This window comes from Brienomyrus brachyistius, chromosome 15 (assembly GCF_023856365.1).
Source record: "Brienomyrus brachyistius isolate T26 chromosome 15, BBRACH_0.4, whole genome shotgun sequence".
Taxonomy (NCBI): domain Eukaryota; kingdom Metazoa; phylum Chordata; class Actinopteri; order Osteoglossiformes; family Mormyridae; genus Brienomyrus; species Brienomyrus brachyistius.
The window spans coordinates 4,910,522-4,929,874 of record NC_064547.1 but is presented as its reverse complement, the minus strand read 5'-3'; the positions used below and the strand labels follow the sequence as shown (position 1 = coordinate 4,929,874).

Below are 19,353 nucleotides of genomic sequence, written 5' to 3'. Positions count from 1 at the left end.
ATGGCTGATACTGTCAAGGTGAAGACCGTGGAAAACAAGCCACAAGCAGGAATATGATGTCGAACATCTGGACACCAAGAATTTCCCAACCAACATTCAGTTGCATTCAAGATTTGAAATGAATGTGTGGAAAAAATACGGAACAAAGTACGGAAATCTCCAAAATAAGCTCCAATTCTTAGCTTTCACATACCGATTTATCCTGCAGTAGAAATGTCCCTTGGTCAACAACTGCTTTGTCACATTTAACACCACATCTCAAGACCTTAAACCACGCATAAGCAAAAGTCGATTCCACTGTTTTATTTGTAAGGCACCTTAAATATTTCCTTACTGCAGAACTTTCGAGTCACTTAAATCGTTACCAAACCGTTTCAAAAGTTGTGTCCACACCTCATTTTAAAATGGACATGTTGTCTTTGTAACACTAAACATAATTACTTGCAGAAGTACAGAGTTAAAAGAGCTTACATACATCACTAAATAAGAATGATAATGACCTTCGCGCAGATCTATGCAATGGCATCAAAAGAGTGGATGTGCAAGCAGAGGGGGGACCAGAAAGCGATGAGGAATGCAGAGAATGCAGGTTCTCCTTGTTACCGTCGTCATTTTCCAGCACAATACATCCATTCATAAAAACAGATACTACGGATGCCGTCAACACGCACACAATCTTCTGCTTTATATGTCTATCTGAGTACATAAGATGCCTCTTCACAACACATACAGTAGATACCGTTCATATCTCTGAGTCTTGCATCGTCCTGCTTTCTTTGCAGATCATACATTTAATACTTTAACACCTCACAGATGGGAAAGGACCGACTCAGAATACAAAGGTAAATCACAACGCTAGTAGGGATTCGTGTTCTGCTATTTAAATAATGGCACTGCCTTACACTTCTACACAGAGACCACACCTGAATGCAGTTATTCCTGTCCAAGGTAACTTAGCAGTTAGTTTGATTATTCGGACTAATCTCACACATACCAGGTACAGTGTTTTCATATTCATACACGCACAAATAAATGTACACATAGGACAGCGACCAATTTAAAACTAGGTCACCGTAACATTTACCGTGGCAATTTCTCTGTAGTTCTAAATACATGCAAAATTACTGCACCTAAGATACTGAATACTTATAAAGAATTTGAACCAGGATGTCAGAAGTGAAGAAAGAATTGTCCGTGTTGGTTTTTTTATATATATATGTCCCGGTGTCATTACAGTCCTAAAAAAAATAAACACTCCCATCGTGGGTCTTTGTGAACAGAGTATCATTTTTTTGAAAACATCGTAGATGAAGAATACCGACTCATGAAAATCTTGCACCCTACCACATAGCAATATATAGTGCTTATTTCCTGGTCTGTGTAATAATGTCTCTTATGATCCTAGCACTGTCTTCCTTCCATGATGAATCTTAACATGGAAAATATAAAGTACCATGCGATTACAGTCCACGTTAACTGGATGAGATAATATCGAATATCCTTCAAAACACACGGAAAAAGCTAATGGCAAATCTATGCTTCAACCGATTGCAAGCATTAAACCAAAACTCAGTGAAAAGCAAGATAAGGTCTATTCTGCCACACTTGCGATAAAATAAAGCAAATCACACGGACTTCCATTTTTACTACAAATCCAGTATTTTCAGGCATGTTCCCATGGTAACCGGGGACAGTTAAAAAAAAAAATCATCATGTTGTGGAATGTTTCTGTACGGAGACCGAGTCAGACAGGAAATTAACCTTTCCTGAAAGCTAGAGGATTTTACGAAGTTGGGAGGAAAACCGATACCGCAGCCCAGAGCTGTAGCGGTGAGTATATGCAGGTATATGGTACAAACCCACATGTAAAAAATGGATTTACCATATACCCACCTCGAAATACTCAGAAATGCGTGTTCACACAATTATACAGTGTAGCAGTATGCCCACCTACCCGGACACCACTACCCCTCTGCCTTGGTCAGTGCCAAAGTGCTTCACCCCCACCTTCATTTACAGAAAGAAAACCTTTAAGTGTTTTATATATACAAAAAAAAACAATTAATCATGTGTTATAATTTTTCTTGTTTTGTGACAAAAACTTACAGTGTTGCATCCAGTCATTTTTCACACCACCGCTGAAGTCACTCTCTCTCTACAGTAATTTCCATCCTTTTAAAGTAAAAACATTGGGGTCTCTTGTTAGTTGGAATGACAGCACAAAGACACAAAGGAGGCAGCGAAAAGCAGCTAAAAGGTGCTTTTCATCTTACGAATGTTTTGATTACATGCACGTCGACGGCTTTAAACCGCCTCGGCCAAATTGAGCCCAAACCAAGAACACACGGGAGCTTTTAAAAGATGAAGGTCATTTGACCCCTTTTCGTGAAATATTGGCTGATGTATGATTAACCTTCTGTTTTATTCACTATTTTTTAAATGCTTACTTCTGAAAGCATGGGCTCCACATGTGCTAAGGCAGGGAGGCTCTGCCTACAGCGACACCAGGAAGGAAGTGCAGGGAAGAGACCAGCCAATCAGAATTAAAAAAACAGCAGTGGAGGTCAGAGCTTAGGCAGGTGGCTGGGGGGGGGGGGGGGGGGGGCAGGCCATCCCCAGAGTAGCCGGCAGAACGAAAAAAAAGAAAAAAGAAAAAGTGAAATGTGAGCAAGAAATGAAATTTGAAGGAAAAATTAAATTTAAAAGAAAGCAAAAAGGTGAGCAGGAGACGACAGCAGCAGAGAGACAGCGAGCAGGAGAGGGGGAGGGAAGCAGAGCCCTGCCCCCCTCCCCCAAAGCCAGGCAGCTGTGGATCAGTCCGACTTGTCGCCGTCTTCGTCGCGGTGGCCGTCTCCCCCGTCACGGGCGGCCTTCTCGTCCTTAGCCAACTGGGCCTGTGAGGCCAGGATGCTGGAGAGGGAGAAGAGTCCAGAGCTGGAGGTGACAGGGGGCAGGCCGGGCTGGGTGAGGCCCAGCGGAAGGGGGGTCATCGGGAGGGCCAGCCCCTGGAGCTGAGAGAGCTGGTGGGCCTGGAGCTGCTGCTGCGGGTGACACAGAGCCACGACTTAGGAGGGGAGGGAACATAAACACACCCAAGCCCCCCCCCAAGCAATACAGAAGGACTATCTCCTCTACCAATAGAGATGGGCCATCACCCCCCTGGTCTATCCCAGTACAGCCAAACTGCCGCACTTCAAGCAGTACATACAGATAAGGAAGCAGTACCCAGAACAAACCAGCAGGATGCCCCCCGCCCCGCTTTAAAGAGACAGAGTAGCTTACCCGGATGATGGAGTTCATCTCCGGGGGGGTGACCTGCTTGGCTCTCTCGATGGCCCCCAGGACCTGCTGCTGGTGCTGAGACAGAGGTGAAGCAGAGGGAGGGGGGTATGAACACACACAGACTGAGATGGGGAGGGACAATCAGTAAAGAGCCAGCAAGCAAGCATTTCACACCAGCGGCTAACTGACAACCACACACACAGGTTTGTAATTATATCTTTGTGGGGACTCCATTCATTTCTATGGGGGAAACTCTAATCCCAACATGGCGACCTTAACCCCCACCCAGCCCTAACCTTAACTATAGGTAACCAAACTAAATACGAGACTTCTGGCATTCTTTGGATTGCATTCACAGATCTTTGTGGGGACCTGAAAAATGGTCCCCACGACATGAAAATAGCAGGTTTTTATTACATTGTGGGGAACATTTGGTCCCCACAATGTAATATAGATATGATACACACACAAATGTTCCCCACAATGTAATATAGACATAATGCGCGCATGCACCACACACACACACACACACACACACACACACACACAAACACGCACCACACACACAAACACGCACACACACAAACACGCACTCATTGCAACACTGCCACCAAGAGGCCATGAGGCGCAGCACAGGCTATGGAGTCTTCTGCAGCCTCTCTTACCTCTTGCGACAGGTATGGAAGCACCTGAGCACAGATCGCGTTCAGTCTCTTCACGATCTCCGCCTGCACCAGACAGGACAGCACATTACACTTCAGCTGATCGGCTAATCCACTCTCTAAGAGACAAGTCAGCCTTTAATCCAGGGAGACAGACAGAGTCACATGGGTTAATGGTGTTACAGGGATCCCTAGGCACTGATCCAGCCACTTTCAGGCTGCAAGCTCTTGCCCATAAACATGTATCACAACACATCAATGTTAAGCGCCTTGGGGCGATTCCATCGTGAAAGGCGCTATAGAAAAATTAATTGAATTAGATTGAATTAAACACCACGGCACCCACTAATACACGGCCAAATGCAGTCAGACGCAGCAAGGTATACATGTCGGAGAGCAGCCCTCACAGTAACGAACCACCCGTCCTTAGGAGCAGAGATGGCACTGCAGCACCTTCCAGTCACACAAGCCCACTTTTAAACAAGGGGCTTCAGCATGAAAGGATGGGGATTGGAGAGTGAATGGCTGGAGCAGAGGATTATGGGTAAAATGTATGAATTCGGCAAATTGCTGAACCACCACCAATCACCTTCCTGCACTGCAGCCTCTCTCTCTCTCTCTCTCTCACTCTCCTCTGTGCCAAGACGCAACCCTGTCTTCTGCACAATAGACTGCCTCCCCCGAGTTTCATAAATGTCAAATACGGGGGCAGTATGGATAATCAGCACAGGCTCGCCACGTCTGCTGCGGCAGCGAGAAGCCAGACTGCAGCCCGCGGGGGACACATCACTCAGGGCACCTTGCTGTGGCCCCCAGTATCCGACAGTCAGTTCAGGCGCCTGTCATGACATAGCCGGAGGTCTCCTGCCCTCTGCTGGACAGGCTTATACTGCTACTGACCTAACAGGCACATGTACGCTGTTGGCATAAATTATCACTCGGCAGCAAACCGACATGTCTGCCTCTTCATTCTGATATTACATCAGCACACCTGGAGACTTGGCTGTTGCCCCGACATCATGAAAATATGCAAGCTTAAAAACGACTTACCTGTTTGTGCATCTCAATGTTCAGTCCGTATGACATTTCATAGTACTGCAGGAATAAGTTCCAATAGGTTATTCCATGTTTCATACAAAATTTCATACATATTATTATTAGAAGTACATGAAGGACAGATGGTTAAGGGCACTGAATCACATACAAACTTAAGGAGCACTGTTATCTAATCGCTATAGCAGCTTATATCTCTATAGCTGTATTTCGGATTATGGGGCTGACATATGTGTTGGTTAATATTTAGTTTTATTAATATTACAATTCTTGTTTAGATCATATTTAAGGAGTTATTCATGCAGAACAATAGACAAACCTTGCTCACAGCTGTAAATCTCTCCTATTTTTCTAACGCACGGATAGGGGTCTCCTAAAACAGGCTCCCCCCGCCACTGTGTGTGGGACGAGGGGTGTTAGAAACAGCCAGAGAAGAGGGGTGGGGTGGGAGTGCACTGGCATGTCCCTGAGGCAATTACAGCCTCCAGAAGCGGCCGCCCCCATTTCCGAGCCGGCAGAGTGCAAACCCGATAGGCAATTAGGGGAGGCAGCGGGCGGGGCCTGTGGGGGGGCTCTGATGGATTTAAGTGCGACGTGGCTGAGATTAGGGGAGGTTAAGCTTGCAGACGGGTCAATTAGAGGCGCAGTGTCAGGCGGCTGCATGAACACGACCGGAGACAATGAGATTAGAGAGGAGGCTGGCTGGCGCAGGAGGAGGAGGCGCAGGAGGAGAGAGGCACGGAGACATGGGAGGAGAGGGAGCCGGAAAAAGGGCTCGCCGGAGCAGGCGCCTCACACCCACCATTATGTAATGGCGCTGCATCTCGGACTTCTCAGTGGCGAGCTTGTCGCATTCCAGCTTTAAGCTGCAGGTGAGGAGAGAGAGGAGAGATTCACAGTCAGACGCGGCCCCAGGCGCTCAATCCGCGCTGAAGGACTTGTCATCCGCCAAGCGCCTTGTAATCCCGCCAGAGACGGCCAGAGCGGTGGCTAGAACTGGGACGAGGAGAACCAGAGGGGGCGGGGCTATTCGCTGCCCTCCCCGCCTGCGCGGCTCCCACGCGCTGCATCTCGCAACAATATTTACATCTTCAGGTGGCTCAGGTCTCAAAATCCAGGTGTATCGACTGACAAAACCGTCCAGATAAGTATACCTCAGCAAAACCTCACCGCAACCCTTTAAAAAAAAAAAAAAAAAAATTAAAAAATTGTAGTTTTAACTGATTAACAACAATTTCTATCTAAAAAAATTAAGGAGATCCAGGACCAGATTCTGTGCTTTTGGATAAACAGAACGACAGCAGTAACTGAAATGATTGGGAGGAGGAAGGGTGATAAGTCACTGCCTTGCTGATGACGGTGACAAAGCTGACTACAGACATTTAAGAAAAGCACACAAACGCAGCCCACGCAGGCTGACCACGTCTGGCCTGGCTTCCGGCTCTGCCGCTCACAATTCCCCCGGTCCAAACGGGTCATTATGTCCCTGACGGCAGCCTAGACGCAGCATGGTCCCGCAGTTTACGCATTTCTCATATTATGCCACATGCTCCCAGATAGAGAGTCCAGGCCGCTGTGGACCCAACCTGAGTAAGCGGTTATTAAAAACAAATGGAGAGGAAACAGTGCAGAGCCAACTCCATTTATCACTAAAATGGTGGCATTAATATTCAATATTCTGGCTGTGGATCTACTGCAAAGGCTGCGTTTGTTCATGCACACATATTGTAATTCTCTATTATTTACATTATTGCCCCCTTCCATCCATCTTCCATGCTGCTTATCTTGTACAGGGTCACAATAAACATAATAATATAAATAACCGCAGGCCCTCTCCTCAGCAAGCAGCTGGAAGACGGATGGATGTTATACACATGCATGAATAATGCACTTACGACCGGCTTGAGATGTCCCCCATCCTCTTACCAGTAAATAAGCTGTAGGCTATCAGCGTAACTTGAGCAAATATTTTCCGGTCGGACATACTGCAGGATGCTGCAGCGCAAGTGTGCGTGCTGGTTGAGCTTCGACCCGGAACGTTCCCTCGCTCGGCCGACCCCTCCTAATCGCTCCCTCGCTTTGGAAGCACCGACTGCATGCATTGTTGTTGCCATGCCAACCTGTGCCCGCTCCAGCAATGTTACCTGCGTCTAGCGTGGGGTGCGACTGGGCGGCGCAGAAACAGGCTGTCGGACTTTCGAGCCCCGATGTCCCTCCACTATTTTTTTTACTTGCTCTTGTTATCTCATTCATTTCCATTTACTACAGTAAATGCTGGTACAGTACTGTACAAGGTCCTGTTTCAGGCATTTCATTCTACCAGCTGGAGGTAGCATCTGAATGGGCCACGTTAAAACGGGGGAGGAGGAGAGGCAGAAGGGGAGCATCTTCTGCTCACTAAAGGGGGTTTAGATGCAGGCTTCTCATGAGAAAGACCAAGAAGCAACTGCTGAGAGAGAGAGACCAGCTTCCCACGTGACAAGAGGGGAAGAGAAAACATCCTTAAAATTACGAGGCAGGCTTCTGCGGGTCTGCGCCAGAACCGCGCCAGCGCTGCACGCCTGCAGGTCTCGTAATTACGGTTGGCCTCGACACGTCGCTGCAGCTTAAACGCAAAGGGGAACCTTAGCGAGCTGGCGGGTTGCCAAGTGGCAGCCTACGGCGGGAAGACGGGCCCCGTGTGCGGCAGGGAAAACCGCTCGCCGTCCTTATTCAACACGAGAGCTTCGGCGGTAATGAAGGGGCAGCAAAGCTCTCCAAGAGCCAACTTCAGATAAAGTGAAACAATTAAATGCTTCTCTGAAGAAACACCGATGAATGACCGCTGAGTCCGTTTTAGTTATTTAAATTCCAATGAAGGCTAAAATCCTAAGATAAGGCGGTCATGCTGGATATATATATATATACACACAAAGTGCCATTTGACAGTTCTGGTTTTTGACTGAACCTATTATATGCACTGAAGACACAGGACACATGCCTCCAAGTCAACATCCATCCATCCATCCATCCATCAATGGCATATCCTGGTCAGGGTCACATGCGGTCTAAACCCTTCCAACATCACCAGAATAAATTTAACAACATATAAATCGAGGATCATCAGGATGCGTTTCATGGTCTCATCAGTACCACTTGGCTTCAGCGGCCAGGAAGAACCACACAGCAACAGCAGCACTCCACAGAAAGGCTGGGCTCACTCACCACCTACCTGTGGTATTGTGCTTGAAGGAACTGGAACTCATCCTTGATCCGATCACAGGAGTCCGATGTTGTGAATTTCAACTGCTGCGATGAAGCCTGTACGACATGAAGCGAGAGGCAGATCAGAACGCATGAAAAATTTACAAGTGCTTGTGTTTATTAAAACATGAATCATTTTACATGCAACAAAAGGAGCATCCATGATGTGGGAGATATGAAGAGATTGAAATAGAAAGAAACCAGTTTAATTTGACATATGAACAAGGGCGCTACTAGTAGGAATACTTTACCATGCCAAGTCAATTTCTTTTGTCACTCAGTAAGTAAGTATCTCAAGGACACTGTTCAGGAATGTTGCCGTTTTGCACAGATTTGTTTTAAACAGTTGCAGTGTAACAGTTTTATCTTTGGCAAGACTATTGCGGACAGACTGACAGGATGACACTTAAATACTGAAAATAATGCCAAGCCCTTGTTTTTCTACACACTGCTGCACTGCGCGATCTGCTGATTGTGTCTCCAAATGCGCTGAGCAAAGTTATGGGATTATGACACCAGCAGCAAGGCTGTATTCCTGGGAAGGTCAAAGGCTACCACACATGCTTTTCACTGGTCACTGCAATGTGTGTCCAACACAACACAAACACCTTATGTGCACAAAGGGTTGACTTCACCCTGTTGCCACGGCAGCACAAACAGATGATTTAATTTCAGGGCAACTGGCTGAGTAAAACGTAAAGCTATACTTCAAATGCATCATGGACAATATTATTTTTGGTCTTTTTTGTGTTGGAGGCAGCGCGTCCCCACTGATTTAATAAGGTGCAAACATTATAGAAGAAATGAACAACGGGGGATTAGATCAGGATTGCGAAGGCCTGCCTGTATTTACCATGTTAATATCAGGTTTCAGGAATTCAGGCCTATCCCAGAGGCTACGGGCAAATGGCAGGGAACGACCCAGGAGGGGGCGCCAACCCATCACAGGCTACTAAACATTACAGAAATATTGATTTTAAACGTCAAACTATTTATCTTACAAAACCCATAAATATATGCAGACACACGTGGTACTGAAATCAGGAATTTAAACTGAGGAGCACAAATTTCACTCCCCAGACTTCCAGCAGAAGTGATGTCAGTTTGTGAATGATTTTATGGATATCATAGGACAATTCTCCATTTTAATTATATTCAATTTTTACGAATTCAATTTCCTTTGGAAACTGTAGGAGAAAAAAAATTAACTTTTTATATATATATATATATATATATATATATATATATTCACGATAAAGTCTAAATAATGTGCAGATGTGCAGTGAACAGACACTTTGCATCTGGTTAAACTGCTTCTTAGCATTTCAGAAGCGATGGGTCATTTTTCATGAGGCCTACATTCTCGAAGGGCCTCAGCTTAAGGAGCGCAGCTAAATGCCGGCATATGGAGGCTCTTCAGGCGGTGTTTCATCAGCCAGCAGGCCGAGGTAGAGGATGCTGCAGCGATGGCCGCCCCGCGAGCGACGACACCCCCTCCCCCCCAGCAGGCGACGGCCCCCCGCAGGCGACTCCAACAGCACTACCCAGTAAGAGCAGCACGGCAGTTCCACACTGCCAGCCTTTTACTCGACTAATTATTCGTGTATCAAATAATACTCTGGGTGACTCAAGCGTACAACTGGGGCCAATTAAAATGCATTCTCTATATCTGGTAGAGTCGTGGTTCTGGAGAAATACAGCTGCTTGTCTGTAGTTTTCGATGTTCCATCGAAATATCATGGTGCTCTGAATCCAAAACACCGCTACTAAAAAAAACAAACAAAAAAAAAAAACATATATATATACACATATATATATATATACACATATATATACACATATATAAATATATATACACATATATATATATATATATATATATATATATATATATATATATATATATATATATATATATATATATATATATATAAATAAAAGCGAAACAGACGACCATATTACCTGTTATACAAGATCTCACTTTTCTTGCTACCTGTTTAGCATTAATTTCAAGGTCCTCTAATCAAGTAGAAGTGGCTGGAATATGGATGATTGCTGTCATGTAAACACCCCCATTCTGATATACTGGTTGTGTCAATCGCAATTCTGACCCAAACAAAAACCCTTGTTATCCATGCACCATATCCAAAATGCCATTTCTTCACAGTATTCAAGGAAAGCAGATTTTCCTTTGGCGGGATGCATCACGCTTTGAAAAACATTCATCTAGAGGACATGCGACAAATGCGTGACAGCAGTACATTGACATTCATGATGCGTCTTGGGGAAAAACATCATCCGCAGCGCAAGGAGGGCAGGCTTAGCGGAGACGCCGGCCGACGCGGAGTGCAGGTGAGAAGCTCACGCCTGGCACACAGCGCCGGGCGGACGCCGTTTCCGGCCGTGAAAGAAAGCGTATTCTCAGCAACATCCAACCTCACTACTGTGAGCTGACAGCCGTACCCAGAAAAGCTGTCCAGCGCAAACCCCAGAGGTTCCATTATTACTGGCACTTTCTGCATCCAGGCCATGTCTCAGCGGGATATTTTGAGGGGGAAAAAAAAAGTACTATGTGACACTGGATCCACTGAATGATGCCGTTACTGGAGGAAAGGCGTGTTCACTGTACACGCAAAGGGCACAAGCAGACGAAGGCAATAACACGCATCCATACAGGCACACATATTACACACGAACACGGTGTAAAACACAAAAAGCCACTCCCAGAAGCAGAACGACCTTTGATTTGATCTCGCTGTGCTGCTTTCAACCGAAATTAAAGCATTATGTGATTAACCTACACCTGCCTGAAGAGAATTCATAATTGTGTAAAATGTTACCCGGCACACTCTGGGGGGGGGGGGGGGGGGGGACGACGACAAATTTTCCATCCACACCAACTGTGCGTAAAGCCCGAGTCCTTTTATTAGGAAAACTAATTACAAATACTAAACATTACATTTGGGAAAAAAGGTGTGTGACCACAAGGAGGGTCATTAACCACCATGCTAACATCTTCATAGAGAGCTAATGTCACATAGGTGGAGAACATCACACAGTCCCCTAAGTGCACAGAAACACGCCGATAGAAAAGAAGTCACCTTACAGAAGTGAACTCGGGTCAAACAGCCACAAATCATTCTGTTGTACAAGCAGGGCTGGGCAATATGGCCAAAGATGTTATAACAATAAAAATGTTTACAGATCATTATTTCTTTCCAGTTTAAAGGCTGATTTTTGCTCCTGAGTGAAAGTGGAAGAAATCAGACGATTAATTTTGCCAAACAGTTGAACAGGTTTTATTAGTCGACAGCATGCCACCACTTGCATTTCCTGTGGATTAATACTGTGGAATTCCGTTTTGGATCTCACTGGATTACCCTTATTGGATGGCTTGCTTTGGACTTACCTGCTCTCCCAGTTAGTTGCTCTGCTGTTCTGACTGTTGTCTTTCGTCTGCCTGCCCGCCCTACTGCATCCTGAAAGCTGCATCTTAAATTATATTGTGATGCATCGCTATTGCTTTGTCGGCCAGCCCAATGTACAAGCATGCAGAGTTTGTAGCCATCTGTAATTCCTAACAACACACCTTCTGCAACTGGGAGAAGGGAAAGAGCAAAAACATGGACTGTCTGAGGGTCCTCAAGGACCGGGATGAGAAACACTGGTCTAGACAGAACACAGTGTCCTCACCCGAGTCCTCCTCCAGACATAACAAAAATATGAAGTTTCAGCCACTATCCTGGCCAGAGGCCATCTGGCCCTGGAAAGCTATACAGGTCAGAACACCTGCGTATCGGCTGAGCAACACTGGGCCTTCGCAACACCGCAAGTCCACACCTTTGCACAGCTACAGCCATTGGAGCTCGTCCTGTCGGGGCTTTGGCCCTGCTCTGACCCAAACATCCAGCCATTTTCATGCATTCGGCATTCTTAACCCTCAAAACGTTTGGCCATTCACATTCATCAGCACTCCAGGAAATAATGATGAATATTAAAATCAGTTTAATAGTCCGACTACCAACATAACAAGGATAACCATCCCAACTGTAATAGCACAACTCAAGAACATACTAAAATATCTTCCCATAGTAAGATAAAGATCCATCCATTGAATAAGTACTTATGCCCAGGGTTGTGTGGGACCTGGAGGCAGATATCTGTCCACCTGGCTAACAACAGTGACGCTAATCAAAAACAGTCATTTGTATTACACGAAGAGCAATTTTTCATTCATCTTTTAAAGTAGGTTTTGCTTCATGACTAATGAAGGAAAAGGAAACGATCACTGCCTGGGCGGCCTTACAATCAGCTGTGAAAGAGAACTGCAAGCTGTACACTAGCTTTACGTTCTACAGTACAGCCAAATGATGATATCTGAAATAGCTTCATAAGTTTCACAGATCCCAAGGAATAGAAAAACAAATAACAGGAATCTCCTTATCTATGTGTGAGGAAAAGGTAAAAGCTAAATTCCCCCACCCAAAAAGAGAGAAAATCTTTATCACCAATAACAGTAGACAGCTCTGGAGGATCAAAATGAGGTTTTTAAATTTCAAATGACTTATGTGATGAGACTCCCGGTTTCACTTCAGGGTCCCTCCCTGCTCCCCCCCCACATCCCTGAGATACAGGACAGCTGCGATGTAATTTCACTGTCAGATCTCCGCAGTGCCTCCTCCCCTCAGGCATATCCAGGGGCTGGCGAATCAGGGAGCCCCCTACTGAGCCGCTTTGTTACAGTGCTGTGCTGTCCTCCGGGGTGTTGCTTCCCTGGCGCGCGCGCAGTCTCTCTCTCTCCCTCACACACTCACACAGAGCTGCTCTCTCTCCCACAGACATCCCGTTGATGTGTTCGATCAGAGATTACCCATAAACGTCTTGCTGGAAATGGGTACACCACAAAAAAGGTTAAAACTCAGACAAATCACACAGCAGCACACACACACACACACACACACACACACACACACACACACACACACACACACACACACACACACACACACACACACACACACACACACACACACACACACACACACACACACACACACACACACCCTGCAGGGACAGAGCGACACCTTCGCTGCACATCCATACAACAGACATTCACAAAGCCTTGATGGCAGCAGTACAACAAACGGCACTGACAGCAACTATGACACAAACAAAACTAATTCATCTACCCTTCGTGCTAGAGGACTATCCATCAAAAATACAATGAGTGATGGCTTATGAACTAAAGTGTCAAACATGCATAAGGGATGCTGGGGGGCACGCAAGAAAACAGTCACCAAAACGTAATATCTGAAGAACTGTTATTTAGGATTTATTAGAAAACTTTTACTTTATTCTTTATGACTACATAAAACTGATCAATTGATGGATAAAAAAAAAACAGGTCAATAAGCAAAGCAAAACAAATTTTCTTTACAAAATACAAAATCATGAAATTGCTGAAAATTTGAGATTTGTATTTTTCCCCCATTTGTATGATATTAAATGTCAAACATGCCAGAGAGATCAGCCTCTGAAATCCCCCCAAGAACCTATTTTAAAGGTAAGGGCGATTGGTCCCAGCATGGAACCTTGAGGAACTATTATTTTAAGATATGCATATATTATCATAAATACATTATGATTATCCCCATTATTGTGGGGACACCTTTATACTCAAACTAAACGGTTAACTTCACATAGATAGAACTACATTTTCTTTCAAGCTCATGTAGGATGTTTTAATAATCAAAAGGTATGTGTTCTTTCCTGTGCCACGCGACTTTACATAGTGCTGCATGGCATTTGCTCTTGAAAGGTTACAAGACAGGGCTAAATCCAAGCAGGATCTCAACTAGAAAGATCAGTAACTTCATTACATTATGGAGAATTGGCAAACTTAATAGAGGAGGATCAAGAAGAGTTTTCATAGAGCATTAAACGGTCGATTTCACTCGATGACCTTGACTTTGTGGCTTCACAATTTCTAATAGGGTAAATAAGAAACATCACCACTAATTAAATATGACACCATTGTTTGCTCACAAAATTAAATATCATTTATATGTCCTACAGTTCAGTAGTACTCAAAACTGTACTCATCTACATCTGCGACATGACACTGTAGAAAAACCACATACTGAGGCTTCTCACAGTTTAGCAGGTTTAACAGCTTTATTTATCTAAACTGGAGTTTGCTTGGCATTGCCAGTGACACAAAGGGCAATTGCCTGGTTTGTTACTGTAATCAGTACCTTTGCTCTGCTAAATACCACTCGTCTATCTTCTAATCTCTTGCAAAACACAAGTGCCCAAGGCTGTTTGTGTGCTTACCATCAATGTAACCCTGTGACCGGCACCGGTCTGTACAGCAGGTCCTACTACCCCAACACGTTCGGTGTCTTGCCTGGTCATTGCAGAGGGACCCTACTGTGATCTTATTGAATGGCCTTGTCCTTGCTGACCTCGACATATGCCATGCTGCTTGTGTCAAGCCCATTGACTTCATCTGTCTCCCAGAAACAACAAGAGAAAATACTAGAAGTCTGGAGGCACATGTGGATTCGTGCTCGTAGCTGGAGAAGAGCCATTTTGGCAGCGGCACTGCATGTATGCGTAGGAGCGAGGGAGGAAAATGCAATTACAGTAAAATGCAAATGAGTGCGGGGAAATGTATGTGAACACGTGACCATATTTAAAAATGGCATGAAGAGTGTGGCCGCTGACAAAGATGGCAGTGATGACAGCAACAAAAAAAACCCAAAAAACAGAAGAGTACGGGTTAGCTGGGGATGGAAGAACTGGCAGCAACTGGTCTACCCCCAGATGGAGAGGTCTGACAAAAGACTAAAGCTTGCCCTATTGTTTAAGTGGATGGAACCTTCCCAGTACACGCCTCTCCGGTCTTCCCTCTCGTTCTTTGAGAGCTGGTTAAGTGCTGCATATATGCACGCCTACACCACCTTGTCCTAAAGAAAGAAATGATGAATACAGAATTGCTACATCTCTCCATAATACTGCAGATGTCCTCATAAAGGAAACATTGAACCCAAATGAAATCCTAGCTCAGAAAACGGTCTCCGTGATGTGGGACATTCTGCACTGACAGCTTTGCATTACAGCAAAAGAAACAGTAGGGGGCGTGGTGGTTAAGGGTATCGGCCGATAGAATACAACCCCGCATGTGCTTAACCTGAGCTACTCCCGTGATACACATAGCTGTATGAATGAGTAAAATGCCAACTGGCATTGCACAAGACCAAGTCACAAACTGATTATTTGAAATGGACAAAATGGTCATAAACACAAGAGTATAGTCCGCAAGAGTTTTCTTACTTGTTCAAAAGTTCTAATAACGAAAAACTAGAATTGAGACAAAGGGCTTGGGTGCATTCCTTTGTTTAATGACACAAATATCTAACGGGCAAATTTGTAGCATTGGTTGCATTAAAGCATTCAGGTTATCCAATGCTTTAATTATGGATGCGTAAAAAACTATTTCAACAGGATAAAACAGAACATTATATTCCACCTTTTAGGATTTGGTTATCTCGAAAGGTTGAAAAACAAACTCTTAACACTGTTTTAAGTTACCTTCTACATTCCAAACTGCTGGAGTTAAATGTCACCATACCGATATACAAATTAGACAATTAACCCCAGACAACTGTTCAAATTTAAAGCATTTTTGAAAGTGTCTGGATCTAATCGCTCTAGTAACTGAGTAAATGTGTACTTAGTAAAGAACGGAACGGCTACTCAGCAGGTTTCAGTTGTGGAGATGGGGGCTACGTCGTTGACCACTGACCAATGACCCACCTACCCAGTATGAAAGAAAACGTGCTTCACCTCAAAATGGGTGTTTTAGCGGCAACGCTGGGCAATTATTAAACTGCAAAATAGAAGGATGTTGGCAGAAATTATCCACACTTAATGATGACTAGGATGAAACTGTTATAGCTGTATGATGGCCTTTTTCATGCTTTTCCACTAATCAGATGTCCATTGATTGAAGTCTAAGTCCAGTTACATTCGGGATACAGTAACAAAGAAACTGCTTGATTGGTTAAGGAGACAAAATTCTCATTTACAACCTGAATTAACATCTTTCTGCCTCATCTGCATATTTAAATGTGCACTACTTCCTGACAGGACTGAAGCAGTATTAGACGCATGTGAATTTAAGCAGCAAGATAATTACACCTAATCTTTAGAGTTCTTCACTTCCAGCTCTAAGTTTCTCTCTGACGAGATTAACCACTTTTCCTGAGCAGCAGAACTGCACTCAGACTGTAGCTCACACTCAAGGAAGAGACAAAAGCACCTATAGTATGGAAAAGGAAGAAGGAGGAGATCATATACAAGACCCAACACTCACATCACTGCTGGCTCGCGATGGAACCAAGGAGAGAACTGGGAATTACAATCCTTACCATTGCATCTGGGGATTTAATTTACTACTACTAATTCAAGTTTCACATGAGCTTGAATACGGAGCATTATCAGTAGCGAGTTCCCGAGACAGCTCTCTCTTAAGTGCACTCAGTGCCACCTCACTCTTCACATTAGATACGAATTTTGCTACTTAAGTGGATACTCCAGGTACAGGATAGCAATTCTGGGGCCTGTAGGATGTCTGTATATGTACTGTTACCTGCAAAAGAAACTTCTTCTAATTCGACTAATTTGTATTAAAAGAGCATGGCTCGATAATGTGAAAACCAAACAGTAAAACGGAAACCACAAGTTAGGGGCTGTAAGAGTAACACATCTCAAGCTAATGCATTACATAAAAGCATTTATCTATGCCCTTCCAGTAGAAAGTAAGCCACAAGCTATTCCTTGTGTCAAGGCTCTTTGTGTCCCACTGCTGTCAAAACTGTCAGATCTTAACTTCACAGAACGAGAGAGATCAGGAACGGCGCCTACAGCGGAGATCCCTGCTTCTAACAAAACAGAATCACCTAAAGAACCAAAGGCAGCTAATCACACTAAATAAATCGATGGAACCATCTTTAGGAAGTTTCCTGCAAGATTCCTGTCTAGCCACAATGAATTTTATTTAGCTCATAAGTCAACACACATCGTGTTCCTTTTTTTTTAAGGTTAATGGGTTCAGTTTAATGTGTTCTTAAAATATCAAAAGGAAAAATACCTTAAATAATGGTGAAATGTTCAGTACATTCACACGCCACATAATGACATTTTGGTCAAAGACGGAACATATCACAGTGGTCCCATCAGATTATAATGGAGCTGAAAAATGTATACTGCCTAGTGACATCCTAAGGCAACAAATTATACACGTGTTTGTGAGGATGTTGGTGTAAACAAACCTACCATACAGCCAGCAGGATAAAAGTACAGCATAGTTATAACTATGCTACTGGTTTATGTATTTACTATACTTTTAAATTGTTATTTAGGCTATACCATATAGCCTAGGTGTGTAGTAGGCAATACCATCTAGGTTTGTGTAAGTACACTCGATGTTCGCACAATGACGTCAACAAAATCGCTTAACAACGTATTTCTCAGAACGTAACCCCGTCGGTAAGAAACGCAGACAGATAATTAGATAATTGATAAAATAATAATTATTACTGCTTCTGTGGTTTTTTTTTAAAAAAGCTAGAAACTTATTTTTAAATGTAGGTCATGTTTACAATATTAAACCTGAGGTAAATACGTCAAACGACATTAAAGAAAGTGAAAGAAAAAAAAAACTTAAAACTTATAAAGGTTTAGCACTAATTGCACATTAATATACGGGATTATTCCCCTTAGAATTTAAACTGTTAGCTATTACAATAAAATGATTGTAGTATCCTCCACCCCGTTTTTCTCCATGACAAGTATCTTTCCTCTCATACAAAGCCACATAACGCAGCCCTGAAGGTTTTACGTAATTCAGACATAACCTTACACAAATAAAGAAAATTACACGTAGGTCGACGAAAAATGTAAACCATCCAGTAACCCAAAAACTTGGAAAGCAAATCTGATTATCTATATTATATTACGCTGTAAAGAAAATTCGCACAAAGATAAAAATATACATATATTAATTAAATGAACAACCTGCGCTTATGACATATGGACAATTAGCAGATCTTCAGAAATATTTCCTTATTCACCTGGTAGTGCCTGGAAATTAGTACGTTTCGGTTAATGGCGTATTGAAAAATGGAAAAGTAACGTGGCAAAGAGGGACCATTAATAACAAACCGAGCAAAGCACGTAAAACGCTGCGGCGACGGAGAACAATGAGGCGCCATCCTCATTAGCGCACAACCTTTAACATTTACCGATCATTAATTACAGTGTCACTTCGTCTCAATTAGCCTCATTATTCTGTTTAATTTCGGTTAAAAAAAGGGGGGGGTTTAAAAAAAAAAAAAAGGTGCCACGTCGTAACTCATTTTCATTTATGCTTGCTGCGTGATTATTAGCTACGGAGAAACTTTGCTAATCCGTCTTAATCTGCCGGATGGCAGTAGGCGATGCGAAGCGCTTTATGGACAAGAAGTAAGCGGGCTGCTGTAAGTCACATTCAGCCATTTTGTACATTTAGGGAAATTGTCAGTATAACGTTCAAGAAGCGGACGGAGAAGAACTGCGTCGACGTTTAAATGTTACCCTGACATTAATATATATGGGGGAGTTGCAAAGATTTCGATAACTAACTATATAGAGGTAAGCAGGCAGCGAGCACGGTACCCGGCCCTTGCTAGCCCAGCTGGCTAACCGTGCTATCGAGCAAATGGTGAAGAGAAAATGTCAGCGTAGCAGAGAAACTGTCAGGACATATCGGCGGATCCACGGTCACACGGGCGTTTGGTGGCTCGCTGCTGTGTTAAACGCTCCGATTTACCGCGGCAGCTTCGCCTTACGCCGTCGAAGATGCACCGCCGCCCATCTTAAGCATAAAACAAACCAGACAAAAAAGACGCTTATTATTGCTAAACAATTGCGTGAGAATGACAACATGGGAGAGCATTAGGAGTTCAAGCAGCCCACGGTAACCTGGAGAAAAGCGAGCAGATGCGCACTTACTGAGTGTCGGGATTGTGGAAACATCATGTCAGTCTCTTTTTGAGTTTAATTCCTTCCC

General features: G+C 43.9%; 1 protein-coding gene across 3 annotated transcripts; it reads right to left on the bottom strand.

The window, feature by feature from the left end:
- Window positions 1–288: 288 nt before the first annotated feature.
- Window positions 289–19,149, bottom strand: LOC125709174 (TLE family member 5-like). 3 transcript variants are annotated; one of them, XM_048977359.1, is made up of 8 exons: window positions 18,377–19,148; window positions 8,209–8,297; window positions 5,800–5,863; window positions 4,995–5,039; window positions 3,948–4,010; window positions 3,283–3,357; window positions 2,807–3,041; window positions 289–2,767 (listed from the first exon to the last, which is right to left on the bottom strand). In XM_048977359.1, exons 1-7 carry the CDS (start codon window positions 18,521–18,523, stop codon window positions 2,814–2,816), a joined length of 711 nt encoding a protein of 236 aa, XP_048833316.1. In that variant the 5' UTR covers window positions 18,524–19,148; the 3' UTR covers window positions 289–2,767; window positions 2,807–2,813. The 3 variants fall into 3 exon arrangements, with proteins under 3 accessions (XP_048833316.1, XP_048833317.1, XP_048833315.1); XM_048977360.1 differs by having other exon boundaries at window positions 289–3,038; window positions 18,377–19,149; XM_048977358.1 differs by having other exon boundaries at window positions 289–3,041; window positions 18,377–19,147.
- Window positions 19,150–19,353: the final 204 nt, after the last annotated feature.